General features: G+C 35.2%; 1 protein-coding gene across 1 annotated transcript in view; it reads left to right on the top strand.

Annotated features, from left to right (window-relative positions):
• Positions 1-19,724, top strand: part of LOC138703208 (carboxylesterase 5A) — a 246,886-nt gene that overhangs the window by 158,326 nt on the left and 68,836 nt on the right. Inside the window, exons 4-6 of the mRNA XM_069830913.1 lie at positions 3,713-3,859; positions 14,798-14,948; positions 16,397-16,582. Of these exons, the coding sequence (XP_069687014.1) occupies positions 3,713-3,859; positions 14,798-14,948; positions 16,397-16,582 (484 nt within the window). The remainder of the gene's footprint in view (positions 1-3,712; positions 3,860-14,797; positions 14,949-16,396; positions 16,583-19,724) is intronic.

Here is a 19,724-nt window from a genome sequence, read left to right as displayed (position 1 = left end):
ATCGGTTAGCTAGAATGCCTAAATTCAGTAAACCATTGAAAAGTAAACTTCATGCTTACGTTAGTGAATTTCATGCCCATTTGTTTTCAACCGATGGAACAGTTCTCTTATGTAAGTTTTGTGGAAAGACAGTTAATTACAAAAAAAAAAAAAAAAAGTATTTTGTAAGTCAACATATTGTGTCAACTACGAAGTAAAAAAATGAGTTATGTTGATATAATTTAAACTTATTGCTAAAATATATTACGCCTTTTTAAAATTTATAATGCTTTTTCAAAATTTATTGTGCCCTTTTTTTTACGTTTTCATTGCCTTTTTTTGCCTGCCTATTTTAACTATTATAAATGCCTAAACTTCCGAGTTCTAATTATAACAATAAAATAACAACATGTATGTTGTATTATATAATCTATCTGTTGGCAGGATATAATTAATAAATTAATTACTTGCATGTGAGGAAGGAACTGTGAGCTGTGCATGAACTACATTTGGCGATAATACGAAACATAAATTCGTAAAATTAGAAATAGCAGTTAAAATTGTTTTAGGGTAAATCAGAATTGTAAGATAGTAACAGCAGATACAAAAGAGAATTAGTTCCTGTATGTTATTACAAGGAAAATATAAGTGGAGTTAATTGTTATATTACAAGTCTTCGTGCTTCAAAGGTGGGACAACAGACAACAGATTGTGCCTTGAAAAATCTGAAAGTAAATAGGCCTACGTAAGGTATTGTTTGGGGGAAATATTAAAAGTTATATTAAATTTAAAATGAAAATAATGCGAATTACAAAAATGTTGAGACAACAGTGAAAGTGAAATATCATACTTACAGAGCAGACGCGGAGAACTGTTATATCCAAAGACGTGGGGTATCAGGCACCGACTGTTAACACCACCATGGTTACCTGAAATGACACATAACCATGACTATGACTATGTAATTCTACTCACAACAACAGCTTCACAAAATAATAACGATAATATTGACAATAGGCCTACTTATTCTTGTACACGGGTCGTGCTTTCATGAATAAAAATCGGGTGTAACTTTGTACAGCTACGAAAATAAAATTTGGAACTCCCTTACTGTATAAATTTCGCTTACAACACATTGCGCATGTGTAGTAAATAAGAGCTCCTGTATATATGCTACTTGTGGACAATAGTACGAAATTATTGCCTACATACAGGTGGACTCCCATCAAGACTCGCTCCAAATTTTAACTCCATGTCTGTACACATCCGACATATGCAAAGTTACATAGTTTGAGAGTTCTTTACACATGGAGTTTCAAATTATAAGGCTGTTTCATAATAAGTTCATATTACTTATTTATTTGGTAGAAATATTGGTGCAATCATAGGCCTACATTTTTAAGCAAAACAATACTATGAAAAAGACTAAAAATATAGTTCACAGTTTTCTGCCCAAGGGTACGTCTTTCAATGTACGCCCAGCATTCTCCAGTCCTCCCTAATTTCAGTCTTCCTGTTAGTCTCCGTATATATTCCATATATCTTAATGACTATCATCTGATTTCTTCTGCCGCGAACTTTTCTCCCGTTCACATTCCTTCCACAGCATTCTTCAGTAGGCAGATTCTTTTCAGCCCGTGACCCAGCCAATTCCTTTTCCTCCTCCTGATCATTTTCAGCATCATTCTTTCTTCACCCAAGTCTTTCCAACACAGCTTCATTTCTTGTTCTCTCTCCTCATTTCACACGCTCCATTCTTCTCCATATCCACATTTCAAGTGCTTCTAGTCGTTTTTCTTACTTCATCTATATCCAGTTTCTGTCCCGTACAACACCACACTCCACATGAAGCATTTCTCTAGTCTCCTCCTTAGTTCTTCTCTCAGAGGTTCGCAGAAGATGCTCCTTTTTCTATTAAAAGCTTTCTTTGCTATTGCTATCTTTCTTTTGACTTTCTGAGAGCAGCTTATGTCACTACTTAAGCACATCCCAATTACTTGAAGTTGTCCACTTGTTCCACTACCTGATTTCGAATTCGCACGTTTACCTTCTTTATTTTTCTTCCGATAATCATGGTTTTCCTCTCGTTTGAATTTATCTTCATCACATTTATAGTCATTATTGTTCTGTATTTTGTTTTCTCGAATTCAAATCACGATGCACGAAGTTTAAAATACGTTAAGAAATCTTTCAGTGTTCTGTTATACGTTTAAACCCAACCCATCGATTCTCCAAAATCATGTCATATTTCCTGGAATACTCACAAAAACAGGTCTTCAAACACGAAGGTCATCTTTCATTTTTGTCCTACCTCTCTTCATTTCCTCAACCCAATTTTGCATGGTGGCGAACGAAGGACAGTCATCTCTTCATCGACCGATATTCAGTTCTATAAAAATTTAATTTTTTATCTGATGATTTCTTTAAAAAATTATAATATAGAATCGGTTCATCTTTTATCATCAAACATAAAATTAATATTTATCAAATAACATAATCTTTTCCACTGCAACGACTTTCGCTTTCTTGTTTATAGCGAAGGTCCAAGGCTATTTTACTATTTATTAATACCCCTTGCAATATATATATACAGGATGTTTCCGAGGTAGTGTTACAAACTTTCAGGGATGATGGCGAAGGGAACATGTATCAATTTGAGACAAGGAACCCTGGTCCGGAAATGACCGAGTCGAAAGTTACAAGCAAAATAGTTGTGTGAAATGAAATAATTTTATTCCTCTGTACACCTTATTTATGTGTATTTATCTGTACATCTTACACATACTGTATTCATCTGACGTTGTTTACGTTGTCTACTTACAGTATTCCATTCAGTGCGCTGTCTGAGGGGTGGGGACAGGAAACTACACTAAAGCAATGCAGATGGCGTAATGTGTAACGGACATGGTCGGTCCTGATATGCACATCTGTAGACAGCAGTGTATGTGTACAAGTTGCAGTGTCGAGTCGGTCAGTCCTAGTGAAATTTAGGAGTACACGAGAGCGTACGGATGAGCCAATGGGAACAGTAGACAAGCTCATAGATTGTATTCGCAAGTACCCACGTAGGAGACATCCGACCCGTACCATCTTTCCACGACTGTTCCAAAAGTTAAGGGAAGAAGGGCATGTGGTGCCAAATTATTACAATTCCATTTCCACACAAATATTTTTGCTTATAACTTTCGACTCAGTCATTTCCGGACCAGGGTTCCTTATCTCAAATTGATACATGTGCCCTTCGCCATCATCCCTGAAAGTTTGTAACACCACCTCGTAAACACCCTGTATATATAATTATATCGAATAATAACCATCCGTCCTTTCATCTGCCCTTCCTGAAACTAGGTAGTTACACGATGGGTCATGTTGTCGGGTCGGTATAACAACGTGTCTTCATCCAAGACGGCTTTAGAAATCTCTTTGGAAGCGAAAAAAAGTCCCGGATCTATACCGAATTTACATCCATGTCATGATTGTAGCGGCACCATATGTATCGCGTACAAAGCAATCTACAGTAATAAGCTCTAAATAGTTTATATATATATAGCAATAAGACCATTAAGATAATTGCTATAATCTCACTGAGTTTCTAATGAACACGAAATAACTAGACAGCAGAGAGTACTGCCATAAAACGAGCTTCCTTTAAGAAGTTCCTCTGAAGCCAATTGAATTTAAATACTCACACGAAGTGATTGACGCTGATCGTAAGTGATTATTATCATTGCAGCCACCGGAACGACATCCCGGCTGGAACCGCACCATGTTCTCCGCTGGACGCTTTGCACCAGCTTGTCCACAACTGCAGGAGTCCTCCAGCATGGCACAAGTTCGCCAGGAAGAGGACTGTTTGTACTTAAACATCTGGACTCCAGAGGTATGTCCTTTAAATTTTCCTCCTACTAAACTCTCCTCTACAGTAATTTCCCCTTATTCGCGGAATCTGTGTCCGCGGTTAACCTCAGCGACATTTGTCTACGTAATTTAGCGCCTAGCTTCTTAATCTGAAGAGTTTTATACAAAATCAAACGGCAAGCGCGCGTGTTGACAAGTGTATCGATATACTGATTATTAATATTAGTATTAGTATTAGTATTAGTATTATTATTATTATTATTATTATTATTATTATTATTATTATTATTATTATATGAGTTGATTTTCTCATTTTTCTACAAGGAAAAAAAATGGCACAAGACTTAATGATACGGATTTACATGAAGTATCACAAATTATTCAGCATTTGGGAAACATCGGACAATATGACATGTACCTAAAATTACTGATTTTTGAAACAGTAGTAAAATATGTTGCAGATGTAGAGAGTGTAGCTGCTGGACTAATGTCTTCGATATGACGCCATTGGTTGAGAATATTATTGAATGTACTGTGACTCGGGTGACCTTCCACATCTTGATTTCTATGATTAATTCCATGTACTTACTGAATTTTTGTGAGTATGTATGTTCTTGGTTGTGATGTAGGGGTACTCCTATGTCTATTACTGACACTTCTTGTTTGTTTTGTTTGTTCTTGTTGAAAAGGAGTAGGCCTATGTCTGGTCTGTTGGCTTGAATCTTTCTGTCGGTCCGTATTTCTCTATTCCAGTATATTTTGAAGTTTTCATTTTCTAGTACATCTTGTGGTTCATATTTGTAGTAAGGAGCTAATTCGTTGCTAAGCTTAGTTTTCCTTGCTATCTCTTTGTGGATAAATGCCTGTTATTATTCGGTTGAGAAGCTTTTGTCATCTAGTCTGCTATAAAAAAATTTGAAAGTTAGAATTTATAAAACAGTTAGCCTATATTACCGGTTGTTCTGTAATCGATTAATATATTTATTAAAAATTATTGCTAATATTATGTATGATACAACTATTAAAATAATAATAATAATAATAATAATAATAATAATAATAATAATAATAATAATAATTATTATTATTATTATTATTATTATTAGGGCATGATCGTGAAAATAGATTAAGTTCAAATTCCATTATCTTCTTGATTTCCTGTTGCTATGGCAGCTCCTACAGTTGTGAAACTTGGACTCTCACTTTGAGAGAGGAAGAGAGATTAAGTGTCTTTGAGAATAAGGTTCTTAGGCAAATATTTGGCGCTGAGAGGGATGAAGTTACAAAAGAATGGAGAAAGTTACACAACGCAGAACTGCACGCATTGCATTCTTCACCTGACATAATTAGGAGCATTAAATCCAGACGTTTGAGGTGGGCAGGGCACGTAGCACTTATGGGCGAATCCAGAAATGCATATAGAATGTTAGTTGGAAGACCGGAGGGAAAAAGACCTTTGGGAAGGCCGAGACGTAGATGGAAGGATAATATTAAAATGGATTTGAGGGAGGTGGGATATGATGATAGAGAGTGGATTACTCTTGCTCAGGATAGGGACCGATGATGGCGGGCTTATGTGAGGACGGCAATGAACCTCCGGGTTCCTTAAAAGCCATTTGTAAGTAAGTAAATATCTCTTTGTGGATGAGTCACAGTCCTGCCATCTATCAGCAGTATGCGGAAGCCGAATCAGCAAAGTGAAGTGGATAGGCATTAGAGACACACACACACACACACACATTTTGGCTACATTATTGTGCCTTTGAAGATAATCGACATTAGCTAGCGTAGTGCATGCACTTATAAATGTTCTGTGGATTCTGTGTGTTTGCTACAGCGTCGGCATTTAGTATTTTTTATGTTTTTTTTTTGTAGTAGCATTTTGTAGGAAAAACTTTGTCTTTAATAGCTAGCATGAACCCTACAGTTTCTCGAAATATGTTGCCTTTCTTCAGCCAGAGATTTTATTTTTATTATTATTATTATTATTATTATTATTATTATTATTATTATTTGTTTCTAGAATATCGTACTCTTTTTAAATTGTAAATTAAACTATATCATAGGCATAGTAAGTAAGTGTTACCGAAATAAAGAGTTATTTATAGGACTCGATATTGTCCACGGTATCGAGCATCCGCGGTAGATTTCTGAACGTTTCCCCCGCGGAAACGGGAGGATTACTATATTTATTTTTGATTAATTATTGTAGTCACAGAGGAATATAATTTTTCAGTTGGTTTAGTCTAAGAATCACAGCTATCACAACTTCATCTTCATAATCAATGGAATTTGTACTCCACTTTACTACAGACGGTTCAGCATTTAATTGCTATTACACAAAGCAGAATTCATGTGATAGAATAAATTATCTTGTTTATATATTACCAATGGGAGCTGTACTTCTATTACGTAGGTTTTATTCAACAGCAGAATGGATTTCCTTTACACTTATTAAGAGCTATGAAAGGTCTCTAGAGAAACACTTCAACTTTAATGTAACTGGGCGATAAGAAGAACATAAAAACGATACTAGCCGATCAATAAGGATGACAAAGCTGTCACATGTCACCAATTCTGTTTAATTTATGTATCGACGAAGCCACTCAAGAACAGCTGAGCAGTTTAGCTGACGACGTGGATGTATCTATCACTACGACATTTTACGCTGATGGTCTATACATTATATTCTTCTATGAACATTTTTATGCATTGCACGAAAAGAATAACTAAATTAAACACATCCAATAAAATTACTTTTAGTGTAAAAATATCCAATTATAAAATAGTGCTACGAAATTGACACATACTTTCTCACTATATGTTTTACTGTTTTATAACATGTTGCGATTATATTATTACAAATCTTCTTCTTCTTCTTGAATTATTTTCCAAAAGACATGCATGAAGTTAATCAAAATAAGATGACGTTTTGTAAATTGCATGTAAAAATGTCATTGTAATTTTACATTGTGGGGTTTAAATAGTTACATGTATTTAATTTTGTACAATTTAACATAAAATATATGTAAGTACATTATAATAATTAGAAACAATGATAATTAAAACTAAATATCTGGGAAAACAAAAATTAAAGCATGGAGTGAAACGAAATAAAGAGCCTTGTTTAAATTCAATTTGGTGAGGAAAAATAGATTCGAAATGTACTGATGGGATATGTTTTGGTACATGAAAGTGAAATCTGGGTATTAAATGCAGATTTAAAAAGAAAAGTAATGATAGCAGAAATAGATTACTTTCGAAGAAGTTCAAGAATTTATAGATTGGAACATGTTAGAAACGAAGATATTAGGGAAAATTGAATGACAAGAATTGAAAGAAAACATTTAAATTGGTTTGGATACCTTTTTTTAAAATTCCGGAGCAAAGATGCCCAGAAAGGTTATATTAATAGAAACCACCACGGAAAAGAAGAAAAGAAACATAAAAAAAGAGGGAAGGCGTACTAAAGAATATTGAAAATAAAAATCTGAAAATCCAAGGTGCACAAAACAGAAGATTTTGGAAGATAGGCACGGAAATACATAGCTTGCTGTAGGTCTACAATCCGATTATATAGATCGGAAGTTCCCAAAGTGAGGGTGGCGAACCCATATTTATAAATATAAACTACGTTGAACATAAAAATAAAAAAAATCTTCTATCAGTTATAAAATAAAAAATAATTACAGTCAACTCTGGATATAGTGAACTCGGATATAGTGAACTCGGATATAGTGAACATTCGACTATAGTGAACCTAAATCGTTGATCCCGACCCGCATACATTAAAAGTGCATTAATATTTCCGTTTATAGTGAACCCTCGCTTCGGTTATAGTGAACCTAAAACTAGAACTTTCCCAAGAAAATGTAATTTTAAATGGCCAAAATGGTAATTTAGGAAACTCTTTCTCCTATAAACTTTCAAGAATATGTTGAGAACAAAATCTCAAACCTTTTACTCCTTAACTGCATTAAAAGATAAAGGATTCATTCAGCTTCCTAGACAGTTTGAAACATGTTAAAGAGAATAGTGTGCGCAGTGAGGGATAAACGAAGGATTAGTTCTCATTCCTTTAAAAGAGGTTATTAGAAGAGTAGGAAGATAAAGTGTTTTCTTTTGTAAAAGGGAATACATGATGACCAAAGGGTAAATACAAGAAGAATTATAGTATAATGGTCCACAACCCTTCCTCCCGCATCCTTGTAAAAGTGAACGCTGGGAAATTCCAAGGCCGAGTACACAGTAGCATACCTCTAGTGGGAAGAGGTGCGAAATCGATCAGTGCCTACTACCTATATGGCCAGATTAGATTCAAGTTTCGAACTGTGAATATCAGGATGTCGAAGCGTAAAGTGTTTAATTTGGAAGATAAAGAGAACATTAGTACTGACTAGTGGCTTGAGCAGTAAATGCTGCAAACTAAGTCCATTAGACGTTCAAATAAATTTTTTTCAGATTTATTTTCAATGAAGAATACCAGACACTTTGAAAGTTATTTGCTTCCATAATAATAAAAGACACTCTCTCTGAATGGTTTTTTTATGCCAAAAACTTTTTCTTGAACCTAACCACCTTCAAGTTTTGAGTTCCAACGCGAAAACGCAAGTAACAGGACGATCAGTGGTTTTTCATGTGGGAGTAAAGCAATAGCTATTTCAGGTCATTGTGGATTGTAGGGGAAAGTTAAAAAATATCAGGTTTGCTATGCTTTCGAACAATAGACATAACATCTTGGTGTAGCTGCTGCATGGCGAGCTTGAAATGTACAGAGTGAAATCATTTTATCCTGCTAAGAGATCTTGCTGAAATGATCGGGAGTCTACAAAATTTTTAGGCCTCTTATTTTATCAGTGAGTAATACCTTTTGGTCTTTCCTTAGGAACTGTAATTTTTGCGCTCTCTCGAGGCAATACTGAAGAGAATGACACATATAAATATCTACACCACAAAAAAGACCCAACCCCACTTGATTAATATCTATAAAAATATTTTATTTTTAATAACAATATTATCTTACGTAAGTTTTGTAGTTTTATATATATATACATATATATATATATATATATTATAGAAATGAATATCTAATTAAGACATTCTCTATATCTACTTATATAACTTCATAAAGTTTCATATAGCATTAATATGTATAATTAATGAAAAAGTCACATTATGGCATTAACTATAATAATATTTCATTTCTAATGGTAATAATGTCATCAAAGCACCTCAAGTTTTGTAGATTTTAATATCCAATACAAAGCTGTACTCAGAAAATTACACATCGCAAAATCAGACCTGTAAATTATTTTCAGTAAGTCTTGAAGTTTTTAATAACCAACTGAATTTGAACTTTAAATATGTCAACAATCCTGCAGGTCATGACCTTCGTGTAATAGCCTCTTGTTTATTGCAGTGTGTGTTTTGTTTTATTCGTAAATGCAATTAGTTCTCAAAACTGACGAAAGATGGATTTTGGAAAATAGGAAAATTATGTAGGAAAAATTAACGCTTCACTGAAAGTTATTATTTTTCTGAAAATTATTGGATGCCAAGCTTCAAAGTGACGGGTCATTCATTAAAATCCGTTCAACCGTTTTCCCGTAATTTCCATTATCAGTTCAAATTATATATATAGTTATGTACATTTTTTGTTATACTGTTCGAAGAGACAAAAAAGTTTTGTAATAGAGTACTTAAGTTTGAAGTGTTCACGAAATTAGAAGTCAGTATGACACCCGTCAAAATCAAACTAATAGAAAAAATTTTCGCGAATTGGTTTTATTAAACAAATGTGTTATTTTTAATCCTATTTTTTAGTATATTTCGACTTAAACAGTGTGTAAACCATATTAAATATCTATTTACTGTGATTGAATAAGAATTACTGATCTTGTTATATTCTATTGGTAAAAAACTGTAAGTTCTTGTACTTTCTTAATTTCGTTTGCCAGAAAGATTCAATTAATTTTCCTTAAGTAATAGGTACTCTATATTTTTCGAAATAAAATATAAATTCCTACGAATAAATGTTTTGTACACGTACAGACAGGTTTATTTCTACTACTATGGTGCTGTAAATAAATCAGATGGGACACAATTGAGATTCTTTAAATAATGCAATTATTCCTGAGCCCTGTCACGTATGACCCACCGCCACAATTTTTCAATCCTAGCTCAGCACACTCATCCCTCCATCGTTAATGTTATGTTTTATTTAACGACGCTCACAACTGCAGAGATTATATCAGCGTCGGCGGATGTGCCGGAATTTTGTCCCGCAGGAGTTCTTTTACATGCCAGTAAATCTACTGATATGAGCCTATCTCATTTAAGCACACTTAAATGCCACCGACCTGGCCCGGGATCGAACCCGCAACCTTGTGCATAGAAGGCCAGCACTAGGGCTATACCAACTCGCCAACCAGGTCGACCCCTCTATCGTCCTCGGTACGAAATACGTATGTAAAATCATTGTATGTAGTGTTTCCTTGACAGCCTGGGACAAGTACTTAAAATGTCTGATACATTTTCTTCATACTTTTGAACCCTATTAGATGAATTCTTTTTTTCGTCAGTTAACTATGCATATTTAAGGTCCTATCTAGCTTCGTTCCAGAACAAATCTTTGCTTTAAAAAAAAAAAAAAAAAAAAAAAAAAAAAAAAAAAAAAAAAAAAAAAAAACTCAACAATCAACGGAGATGAAGGCAAGGAAGTTCGCCCAAATCGTGATAGCTGCAGTAAAGAACCTACAGCAGTCCGGCGGTTCTACCCTTCGCAAAATAGCAGAGTAGGCCCTACATCTCGGCATGCTTCCTTACAGTTGGGAGCACGCTGATGCGGCAGTTAGTGACAACATGAAACCACCCGTCATGTAGGTATACTGAGAATTATGAACGGCCGCTGGTACCAGCTCCTCCAGTATCTATCCTAAGATAGATCCTCTAGGAGTTGGTACCGGTCGTTCATTATCACTATCTGGTATTTAAGTACTTGTCCCGGACTGTCAAGAAAACACTACATACAATGATTTTAAACAGTCTTGAACAGTGTGCATTCCTCAATCAACGGATGTATAAAGAATTACTAGTGGCTTGCACAGCAAATGCTGCAAACTAAGTTCATTAAAAGTTCAAATTAAAATTTTTCAAATTTATTTCCAACTAGCCGTACCCGTGCGCTCCGCTGCACCTGTTAGAAATAAATATAAAGTAATTACATAATTAAAATAGGACGTTTGATCCAGGGAACAACTTTTACAACAGCGCAAGATAATCTGCTTCGCTCATTACCCAATTTTTTTGCATTGCATTTATTGCATATATATTTTATGTATTTTAACACGATTCAATTAAGCTTAGTTAAAATTTGAATTATAAAATAATGGATTGCTAAGCTAACGTACTATTACTGCATACTAAATCAATACTCTCTCCTTGTTCGTTAATTCTCTGAGATTAAAATGAGTGTACATAAATATTATTTTAAGAAATACAGAAAACGAATGTACAAAATAGCCTATCACATTTTCTGTGCATAAGAAGCTATTTTAATCTTACCTGTCCTCGATTTACTCAGACGTTACTGTAATAACATTATATCATTATGTCCATCTAGAGAAACGGCACTTTCCTAATTAATTATACAAATCGGTTAATTTAGCTTCTGATATTACTTCATACAAACACAGAAACATTCTCTGTAGGCTATGTTTAATAGCTTTCGATTGTTGATGTCTAAGGCCCCTGTTTCGATTGTTGTTGTCCAAGGCCCCTTATAGACGAAGTTATTTGTTCTTAATTCATTGCACAGTCTTAGATGGCGTTATTTTAATTTTAAAACTCATTTATCTCATTAAATATCAGTCCTATCAAAATTTTGTAAAGAATAAAACTATCGGAAATAATTTTTAAAGAAAATTTTGTTATGTAACATTTTTCACAAAAATCAATAATAAGCGAGATATTTCGATTTATTTAATTCAGGCCCCCTTATAACACCTCTTTTAAATAAAGTATTTTGAATGCCATATAGCCTAAAATCTAAGTTACAACGAACTTAATTTATATTCCAATTTTCATATAAATCGGTTCAGCCATTATCGCGTGAAAAGGTAACAAACATACAGACAGACATACAAACAAAAATTTAAAAAATGCGATTTTCGGTTTCAGGGTGGTTAATTATATATGTTAGGACCAATTATTTTTGGAAAATCGAAAATTACCAGAAAAATTTCGGCTACAGATTTATTATTAGTATAGATGAAGAATACCAGACATTTTGGAAGTTATTTGCTTCCATAATAATGAAACACACCCTTCTGAATGGTTTTCTTTATGCTAAATACTTTTTATTGAACCTACATATCTTCAGTTCTTGAGTTTCAATGCAAAAACGCAAGTAACAATGCCAGGACGATCAATCGGTTTTGTACGTGGCATGAAGCAGTAGCTATTTCAGGTCATAGCGTGTTGTAGGTGAGAGTTAAGAAAATATCAGGTTTGCCATGCTTCCCAACAATAGACATAGCGTCTTGGTATAGCTGCTGCATGTTTCGTGAACTACCTTGAAATGTAGAGGGTAGAATCATTTTATCTGCTAAGAGATTTTGCTAAAGTGATCGGGACACTATAACATTTTGTAGGCATTTTACTTTATTAGTAAGTAATACCTTTTGATCTTTCCTTAGGCATTATAATATTTGCACTTCCTCCAGACAATACTGAAGAGAATCACACATATAAATATCTACAAGTTATCACTTACTTACAAAAATGGCTTTTAAGGAACCCAAATGTTCATTGCCGCCCTCACATAAGCCTAATATCGGTCCCTATCCTGAGCAAAATTAATCCAGTCTCTACCATCATATCCCACCTCTCTCAAATCCATTTTTATATTATCCTCCCATCTACGTCTGCTCTATTTTCTTGCATCAGAATCAGTGTAAAATAAATCCGTTTAATAAAGCTTAGGTTTTTAAGTTATATCTTTTTAATTTATTACGAATTTATTTACATATTTTGCTAAGTTTGACTATATATTTAAGTATATATTTCTCTCTTTCATTTTAATAAAGAAGGTCTCTAGTAGCTTAATTTGTATTAAAGTGGAAACAATGATTTGGCATTAGACAAATGAGTAGTGATCTAAAAAAGCACAATCTGTTACTTACATTCCCTACAGAGGAACTGAAGTTTGAGCCTATTTGAATATTGCAAGATTTACGGTGCACGACGCGACTATGGGGAGATTTTCTCGGGCTTCCGGTACTCTCATTCTACTATTGCTCCATTACCGTCGGATCATTGTCTCGAAATTTCTCATTAGCCTTTGCAGTTCAAAGGGTCGTTAAGTGAAGAAATCTGATTCACTAATGCTTAGTTCTCGTCCTCTCCACATGATTACGGAGGTAGATGCTATCTGCAACACGCAGTGTTTTCAGACAAATTTGCAGTAATGGCAAACGTCTTCCGAATGATAAAACAAGACTCGCTGAACGTGCAAACCGACGTGTTAATTGTGTGCAGTCTTGTATGAGGTGTGTTCTCAGATTTCACCCCTTGAGGAGCACAAAGCAACGTCTTCTGTCTCAGAGCGGCGGATTTCTAGTCATTTGATATGGTCCAATGAGCTCTTTGTCTCTTCCTTCAACTAAATAAAATATGGAGAGAATTAGGACTGCGTCACACACAATTCCGAGGAGAGACGTTCAAAACTGAAGCACGCTGCTGCGCACATGCACAGACTGCTATTATGGAATTGCTGTGTTGATGTAGGCCTTGTTAGGCCTGTAATTGTAAGAATTATTACTACTACACTTTCAATATTACTATTATATTTTACAGACACAACAAAAATATCAAATTTAAGTGTTTTTACCTTTGAACCATGAGATTCAGTCAACACTTTACTACAAAAAAATTGGAGTCTTGAATATCACACATGCTTTCTCAATAAACATACTTCTAAGCAATTCAGTTCTTTATTAAGTTAGCAATGATATTCAAATAATATGCTTTACAAATGATCTTAATGAATTATACAGAGTGTTTCAAAAATACGGGGAATAATTTCAGGTATGTATTTCCCACATGTAGACAATCAAAATAGTTCATTACAACATGTGTCCGGAAATGCTTCATTTCCGAGTTATGGCCTTCACAACATTGAAATTCACCGGAACGTTTTTCTTTCCGCAGGTCGTTGCCGTCAAAGGAGACATTAAGAGGGCACTCTGACAGTTCATTCCGAGGCGAAGGTTACATTCAGTATTGTGTAGGCGTTAGACTGTGCGACATGTATTCAAATCAAGAGCTGGCAGAGATACACTTCATGTACGGTAAGGCGGACGGCAATGCTGCGCTGGCTCGTCGTTTGTACCAGGAGAGGTACCCACAGCGACAATGTCCAGATCGGAAGACATTTGTACTTCTCCATTACCGTCTGTGCGAGTATGGAAAATTTAACTCTCCTGGTTTGGGAAGGGGACGACCAAGATCTACAACTCCAGAAGTACAGGAGGAGATTCTGGAAGCTGTGAACATGACTCCTATCAGCACACGAAGGGTAGCGTTGCAAGTCAATGTTCCTCATACGACTGTCTGGAGACTGTTGAAAGAGTATCAATTGTATCCTTATCATTTGCAACGTGTACAGGCCCTGTCACCAGCAGATTACCCTGCACGAGTTAGGTTCTGTCAGTGGTTCTTGTAGCAGTGCAGTCTGTAGTGTTCATACAACTGACACATATCACCTTTAATGTATTTTATTTTATATTTATAATATTATGATCCTACTGTATTCTGTATATGTGTTCATAGATTTGATAAGATACATTAAAGGTGATATGTTTCAGTTGTGTGAACACTAATATATATACAATAACTAATATCTTTAACAATCTTATTGCATTTATTACACTGTGTCTGTGTATTCTGTCTGTATTCGCAGACACCACCGAATTTTCGAAGGGGATTGCCTATCGTGATACTTCTGGAAGGAGAGGGATTCGTGTCGGGCTTGGTCTCTCGCTTCCCAGGCCAGGACCTAGCAGCCGAGGGCGTCATCGTGGTTTCCGTCAGCTATCGGCTCAACGTGTTTGGTAGGTAGACAAGATCACATCTGAAGCACTGTAGGTAGAACTTTCTGATACAGGTCAGGGAGCGCATGTATTCTCTTGTCCTGCAGTCTTCGTCGGGAAACAGGTTTCGGTAAAAAAAAAAATTCCGTCGGCCTTTCACAGTTAGGCCTACACGTAGATCCAATGTTATTGCCATGGAAACAGTGTGTACACTTTCCTTGGGTCCAGCATGGAAAGACTTTTTGTTACGTAGTATGGACAGATAGCACAGACTGAAGGGATGTCAATGTTAGAGCATTAGTATACAGCTGACTTCCATTTAGTGCAGTTCACTTTATTTCGTATAGCATTTTACACATTAGAACAGCGAATCTTCATTAATTCATTTTACGTATTTTACGAAGAAATAGTATAAAAAGTGCCATGATGTATAGGGTATTTCAAAAGTCAGTTCAAACATTAAACTGCTATAAATATTATAATATTTGAGATATGGGAAAAAACAAAAACATCACAGTGTTGGGCAAACAACGGAATTTACAAAACATTGGGAAGATGTCCCCCATTCTCTTGTTCAACGTACAGCATTCTGTCCGCGATACCATGCGCAGCATTTCGGAGATAATGTCTTGAAATATTGGCAACTTCTTGCGAGATGGCATCTTTCAGTTGCACCTTCATGTCATTGAGACGCTAAATAACCTAAGACGTTTATAAAACGTCGTAAAATAACCTACTAAAAATTAATTGTGGAGTTAACACGCGTAATTGAGGTTCGTTTTCCGAACAAAGTCATCAGTAAGCACTTTCCAACAATGTGGCCTCCGCGATCTCCAGATTTCAATCCGGCCGACTTTTGATTGTGGGATTACCTTAAAGAACGAGTTTTCCTGACACGTCCAACAACCCTACTGCAACTGAAAGATGTATCTGTAAAATGCTGTGCATGGTGTAGCAGACAGAATGCTGTACGTTGAACAAGAGAACGGCGGACATCTTCCCAATGTTTTGTAAACCCCGTTGTTTGTCCAACACTGTGATGTTTTTGTTTTTTCCCTACGTCAAATATTATAATATTTATAGCGGTTTAAAGTTTGAACTGACTTTTGAAATACCGTATACTTCTACGGAAATGGCGTTCAACGATTCAATAATCGAGAATTTTATTTAAAAATAGAAAACCGTCTAATTTTTAAATAGAAAAAAGGTATTTGAATCGTATTATAACTCAATAGGTACATATTCTTTAGGATACATAAAAAGTAACCATTTCGCATATTTTCTCCTCTTTTTGTATCTGTAAACTCAAATAAAACATTATTTCTGTTAATATTCAATTTTATGGACATGTTGTCAATATATTAAATCATAATCAAAAATGATTTTTTTAAACTGAAAACATCTCTTATTAGCTACTCAACTGCGCTCTCTTCACAACTTCAGCAACAAGATCGGGTATTTGTTTCCAGGCTTCTTCTGTTTGGAGGACAGTGAAGCGAGAGGCAACCTGGGACTACTGGATCAGTACTTCGCACTCCTATGGGTCAGAGAGAATATAGAGCAGTTCGGCGGGGATCCACGCAGCATCACCCTGATGGGGCACTCGGCCGGCGCGGCCAGTGTCATGTATCACATCACATCCCCCCGCACCGCAGGTACGTCACGAGATTTAAAACTTTCCGTTTATCTTGCAGCGCTCTTTCTGTCAGTAATTTACATGCAAATTTCATAGCACAATAAAACGGCCGTTCGAGGTACTTATGAAGATGCATTTTTATTAGTTTTACAGAAATGATTTCATTTTGAGGCTTGGCTTTCAAGGGAGGAATTCCATCGAATTTTTCCTTCGCTTGTTAAAAGTGTGTCATTTTCCCACAAAAATGTTACTAGATCTACGACGAAGAAAAAGAATAAAAACTACAACAGCGTTACCCAGAAGTCAGGGAATGTTCTTTATTTCCACACAAACTTCACAGCAATCTGAGGAAATTCATTCTTCATAATATTCATTCATTCATAGTGTTCTGCCCAAAGGCAGATCTTTCACTGCAAACCCAGCATTGTCCAATCTTTCCTATTTTCCGCCTTCCTCTTATACGATCCATGTATCTTAATATTGTATATCTGATATCATCTTCTGCCCCGAACTTTTCTTCCGTTCACCATTACTTACAATGCCTCCTTCAGTAGACAATTTTTTCTTAGTGACGCAAGCAGTTTCTTTTTTCTCTTCCTGATCAGTTTCAACAATATTCTTTCTTTACAATCTCTTTCTACAAATCTGACTTTACAGGGAGCTATTCCTGAAAAGTCAGATTTGTATAATACATGTCACTGTTCATTAACAAAAAGCCACAATTTAAGTCACACAGAAAAAATGTGCACTCAATGATGACTCTCTGACGTCTTGTCAAACTACTGGAGGTATGTAGATATAAAAGGGAATAATTGAGCCTAAGTAGCTCAGTCGGTAGCGTATTGGCGCACTCAGCCATAGGTCCCGGGTTCGATACCCTCCCCGGAACAATTTTTCTCTTGAAATTATTCAAAATCTTTCTAGCACAGCTTCGTTTCTTATTTTATCTGTCCATTTCACACGCTCCATTCTTCTCCTTATTCACAATTCAAATAGTTTTTTTTTCTCCAGAGGTCCGCGAAGTTTGCTTCTTTTTCTATTAAAAGCTTCCTAGTCTATTGCTACCATCTTGGCAGCAGTTCATGTTACTACTTTTTTCGTGTATAGATATTTTTTAACTAGCTTTTTTTTTTACTATTTTAATTCTATCTCTTAGCCTAATTTTTAGTACTATATTATTTTGGGTGTATACTATGTATTTTTAACATATATATGTATGTATGTATGTATGTACTTTCTAAGCTAAATTCCCATAAATTACTGCCTTACTATGAAGGCACGTTAATACCGCGCCAGTGGTGCAGCGCTAGCACGCAAGGCGGCCCAGGTTCAAACCCTGACCTGATCATGATAGAAGTCCCGTTGTTGTTGTTGTTGTTGTTGTTGTTGTTGTTGTTGTTGTTGTTGATGATTATGATGACGATGTGATTGTGGTGATGAAAGGTGAATTGTGAGGAAAAGCAATAAAAGGTACAAGTACGCGATAGTACGTTCTTGCAAGGGAATTTGTGGCTGTGAAGAAGAATCTATGTGTGCTCCAAGCTTGTTGGTCACTTCACACCGTTCAGAGAATTTTAAAGAGGAAAATCCGAAAAATAACGTAACGTAATAGCTCCCACAAATGTGTGAAAAAACTCGAGGCATATTAAATAGAGATTAGAGCGTGGCGGACAGCGTAATAAGTCATGAGACACATAGTTCATCTTACACTTCTGTTTTCATGGCATCACGAGTAGGCTAACGCCAAAGTTTACAAAAAAAATTGTCATGTTAAACGGTTACATAAATGTTTCCTTCTTGAGTATAGACTTCCACGTTAAAAGATTTGCACATTCCTGAATTGGCATCTGTAGTGCTATTGCTTGGCCACCGCGATCTCCGAACCTGAATAAACTAGCTCTTTCTCTATGACAGTACATCCAGAATTTCGTGTATGATGAGATAATTATCAGATTTTTAGTACATTACTCTTCGGTTCAGAATAGTCCAGAATTGTTTCAAAGAGTAAGTCAAAATTTATAGTAGTCTATCATTGAAATATCTACTGGGTGAACAGTATAGAGCAGAACAGGTTTCACGGCTGGCCGGCTGGCTATGCGCGCGGAGGTGGGGGACTCAAGGCCGCGCGAGGCTGAAACCTGTTCTGCTCTATACTGTTCACCCAGTATAATTAAGTATTAGGCGACCATACTTGACAACTTTATGCTTATTCAGTTAGAAATTAAATATTAATACTAGAAGCTAAAGGGGCGATTATATAAATCATTTAATCTTAGAACAGAGGTTAAATTGATCCTCGTTCTAGCTGAACTTGAAATTTTATGTTGTATAAAGTCTAATCTGAGATTAATTTGTCTTAAACTAAAGTCAACTTTGACTGAAGAAATTTCTCCGATTAAGTTAGATGATCCAAGTTCAGTTATTTCTTTCTGTTTGAAATATACGAGTGACAGATTGTGCAAATAAAATATCCATTATTATTATTATTATTATTATTATTATTATTATTAATAGATATGGAAGATACATTTATATATATATATATTTTTTTCAATTTCTTGCCATTCTTATATTTTATAAGGCTCTATCGTGTTCAGCAGTATCAAATAACATAACCTATAATTATATTATGTTTATAACAACCATTAATTATGAATGGATATGATAGGTACATTCATAAATTTTCAATTAACTGTATTACTAAACGAAAATTGTCGTTTTATAAAGCTTTATTATGTTTAGCAGTATCAAACACCATAACATGATAACAATTTAGAAAACAGTCAACCTTCTTCTTATTGTCCGTCATTATTTACAATACACAAAACAAACCAGTGTCTCCAACAGAGTGTACGGAAAGTCGCCAAAAAGTAGTTGGAAAGTTGCTAGATTTCTCATTATCAACCAAGAAATATTAAATTTTGTCACTATAGGGTGCTAAAATGGTCGCTAAATCCCTATTTAAGCAATATAAAAGTTAAAAGAAATTGTCGTTGAAAAAGAGTTAAAGTCGCTAGATTGGCAACACTGAACAAACAACATGATCCGCACATCACATACTTCACCTGTTTATGCGATGTTGCCAAATCCTTTTCACGTGAACTTAGATTGCATTTGAACCAAGGTAATTTGATCTCAGAAAAGATTTATACAATAGAAGA

This window comes from Periplaneta americana, chromosome 7 (assembly GCF_040183065.1).
Source record: "Periplaneta americana isolate PAMFEO1 chromosome 7, P.americana_PAMFEO1_priV1, whole genome shotgun sequence".
Taxonomy (NCBI): Eukaryota; Metazoa; Arthropoda; class Insecta; order Blattodea; family Blattidae; genus Periplaneta; species Periplaneta americana.
This window is presented reverse-complemented; position numbering and strand designations above follow the sequence as displayed.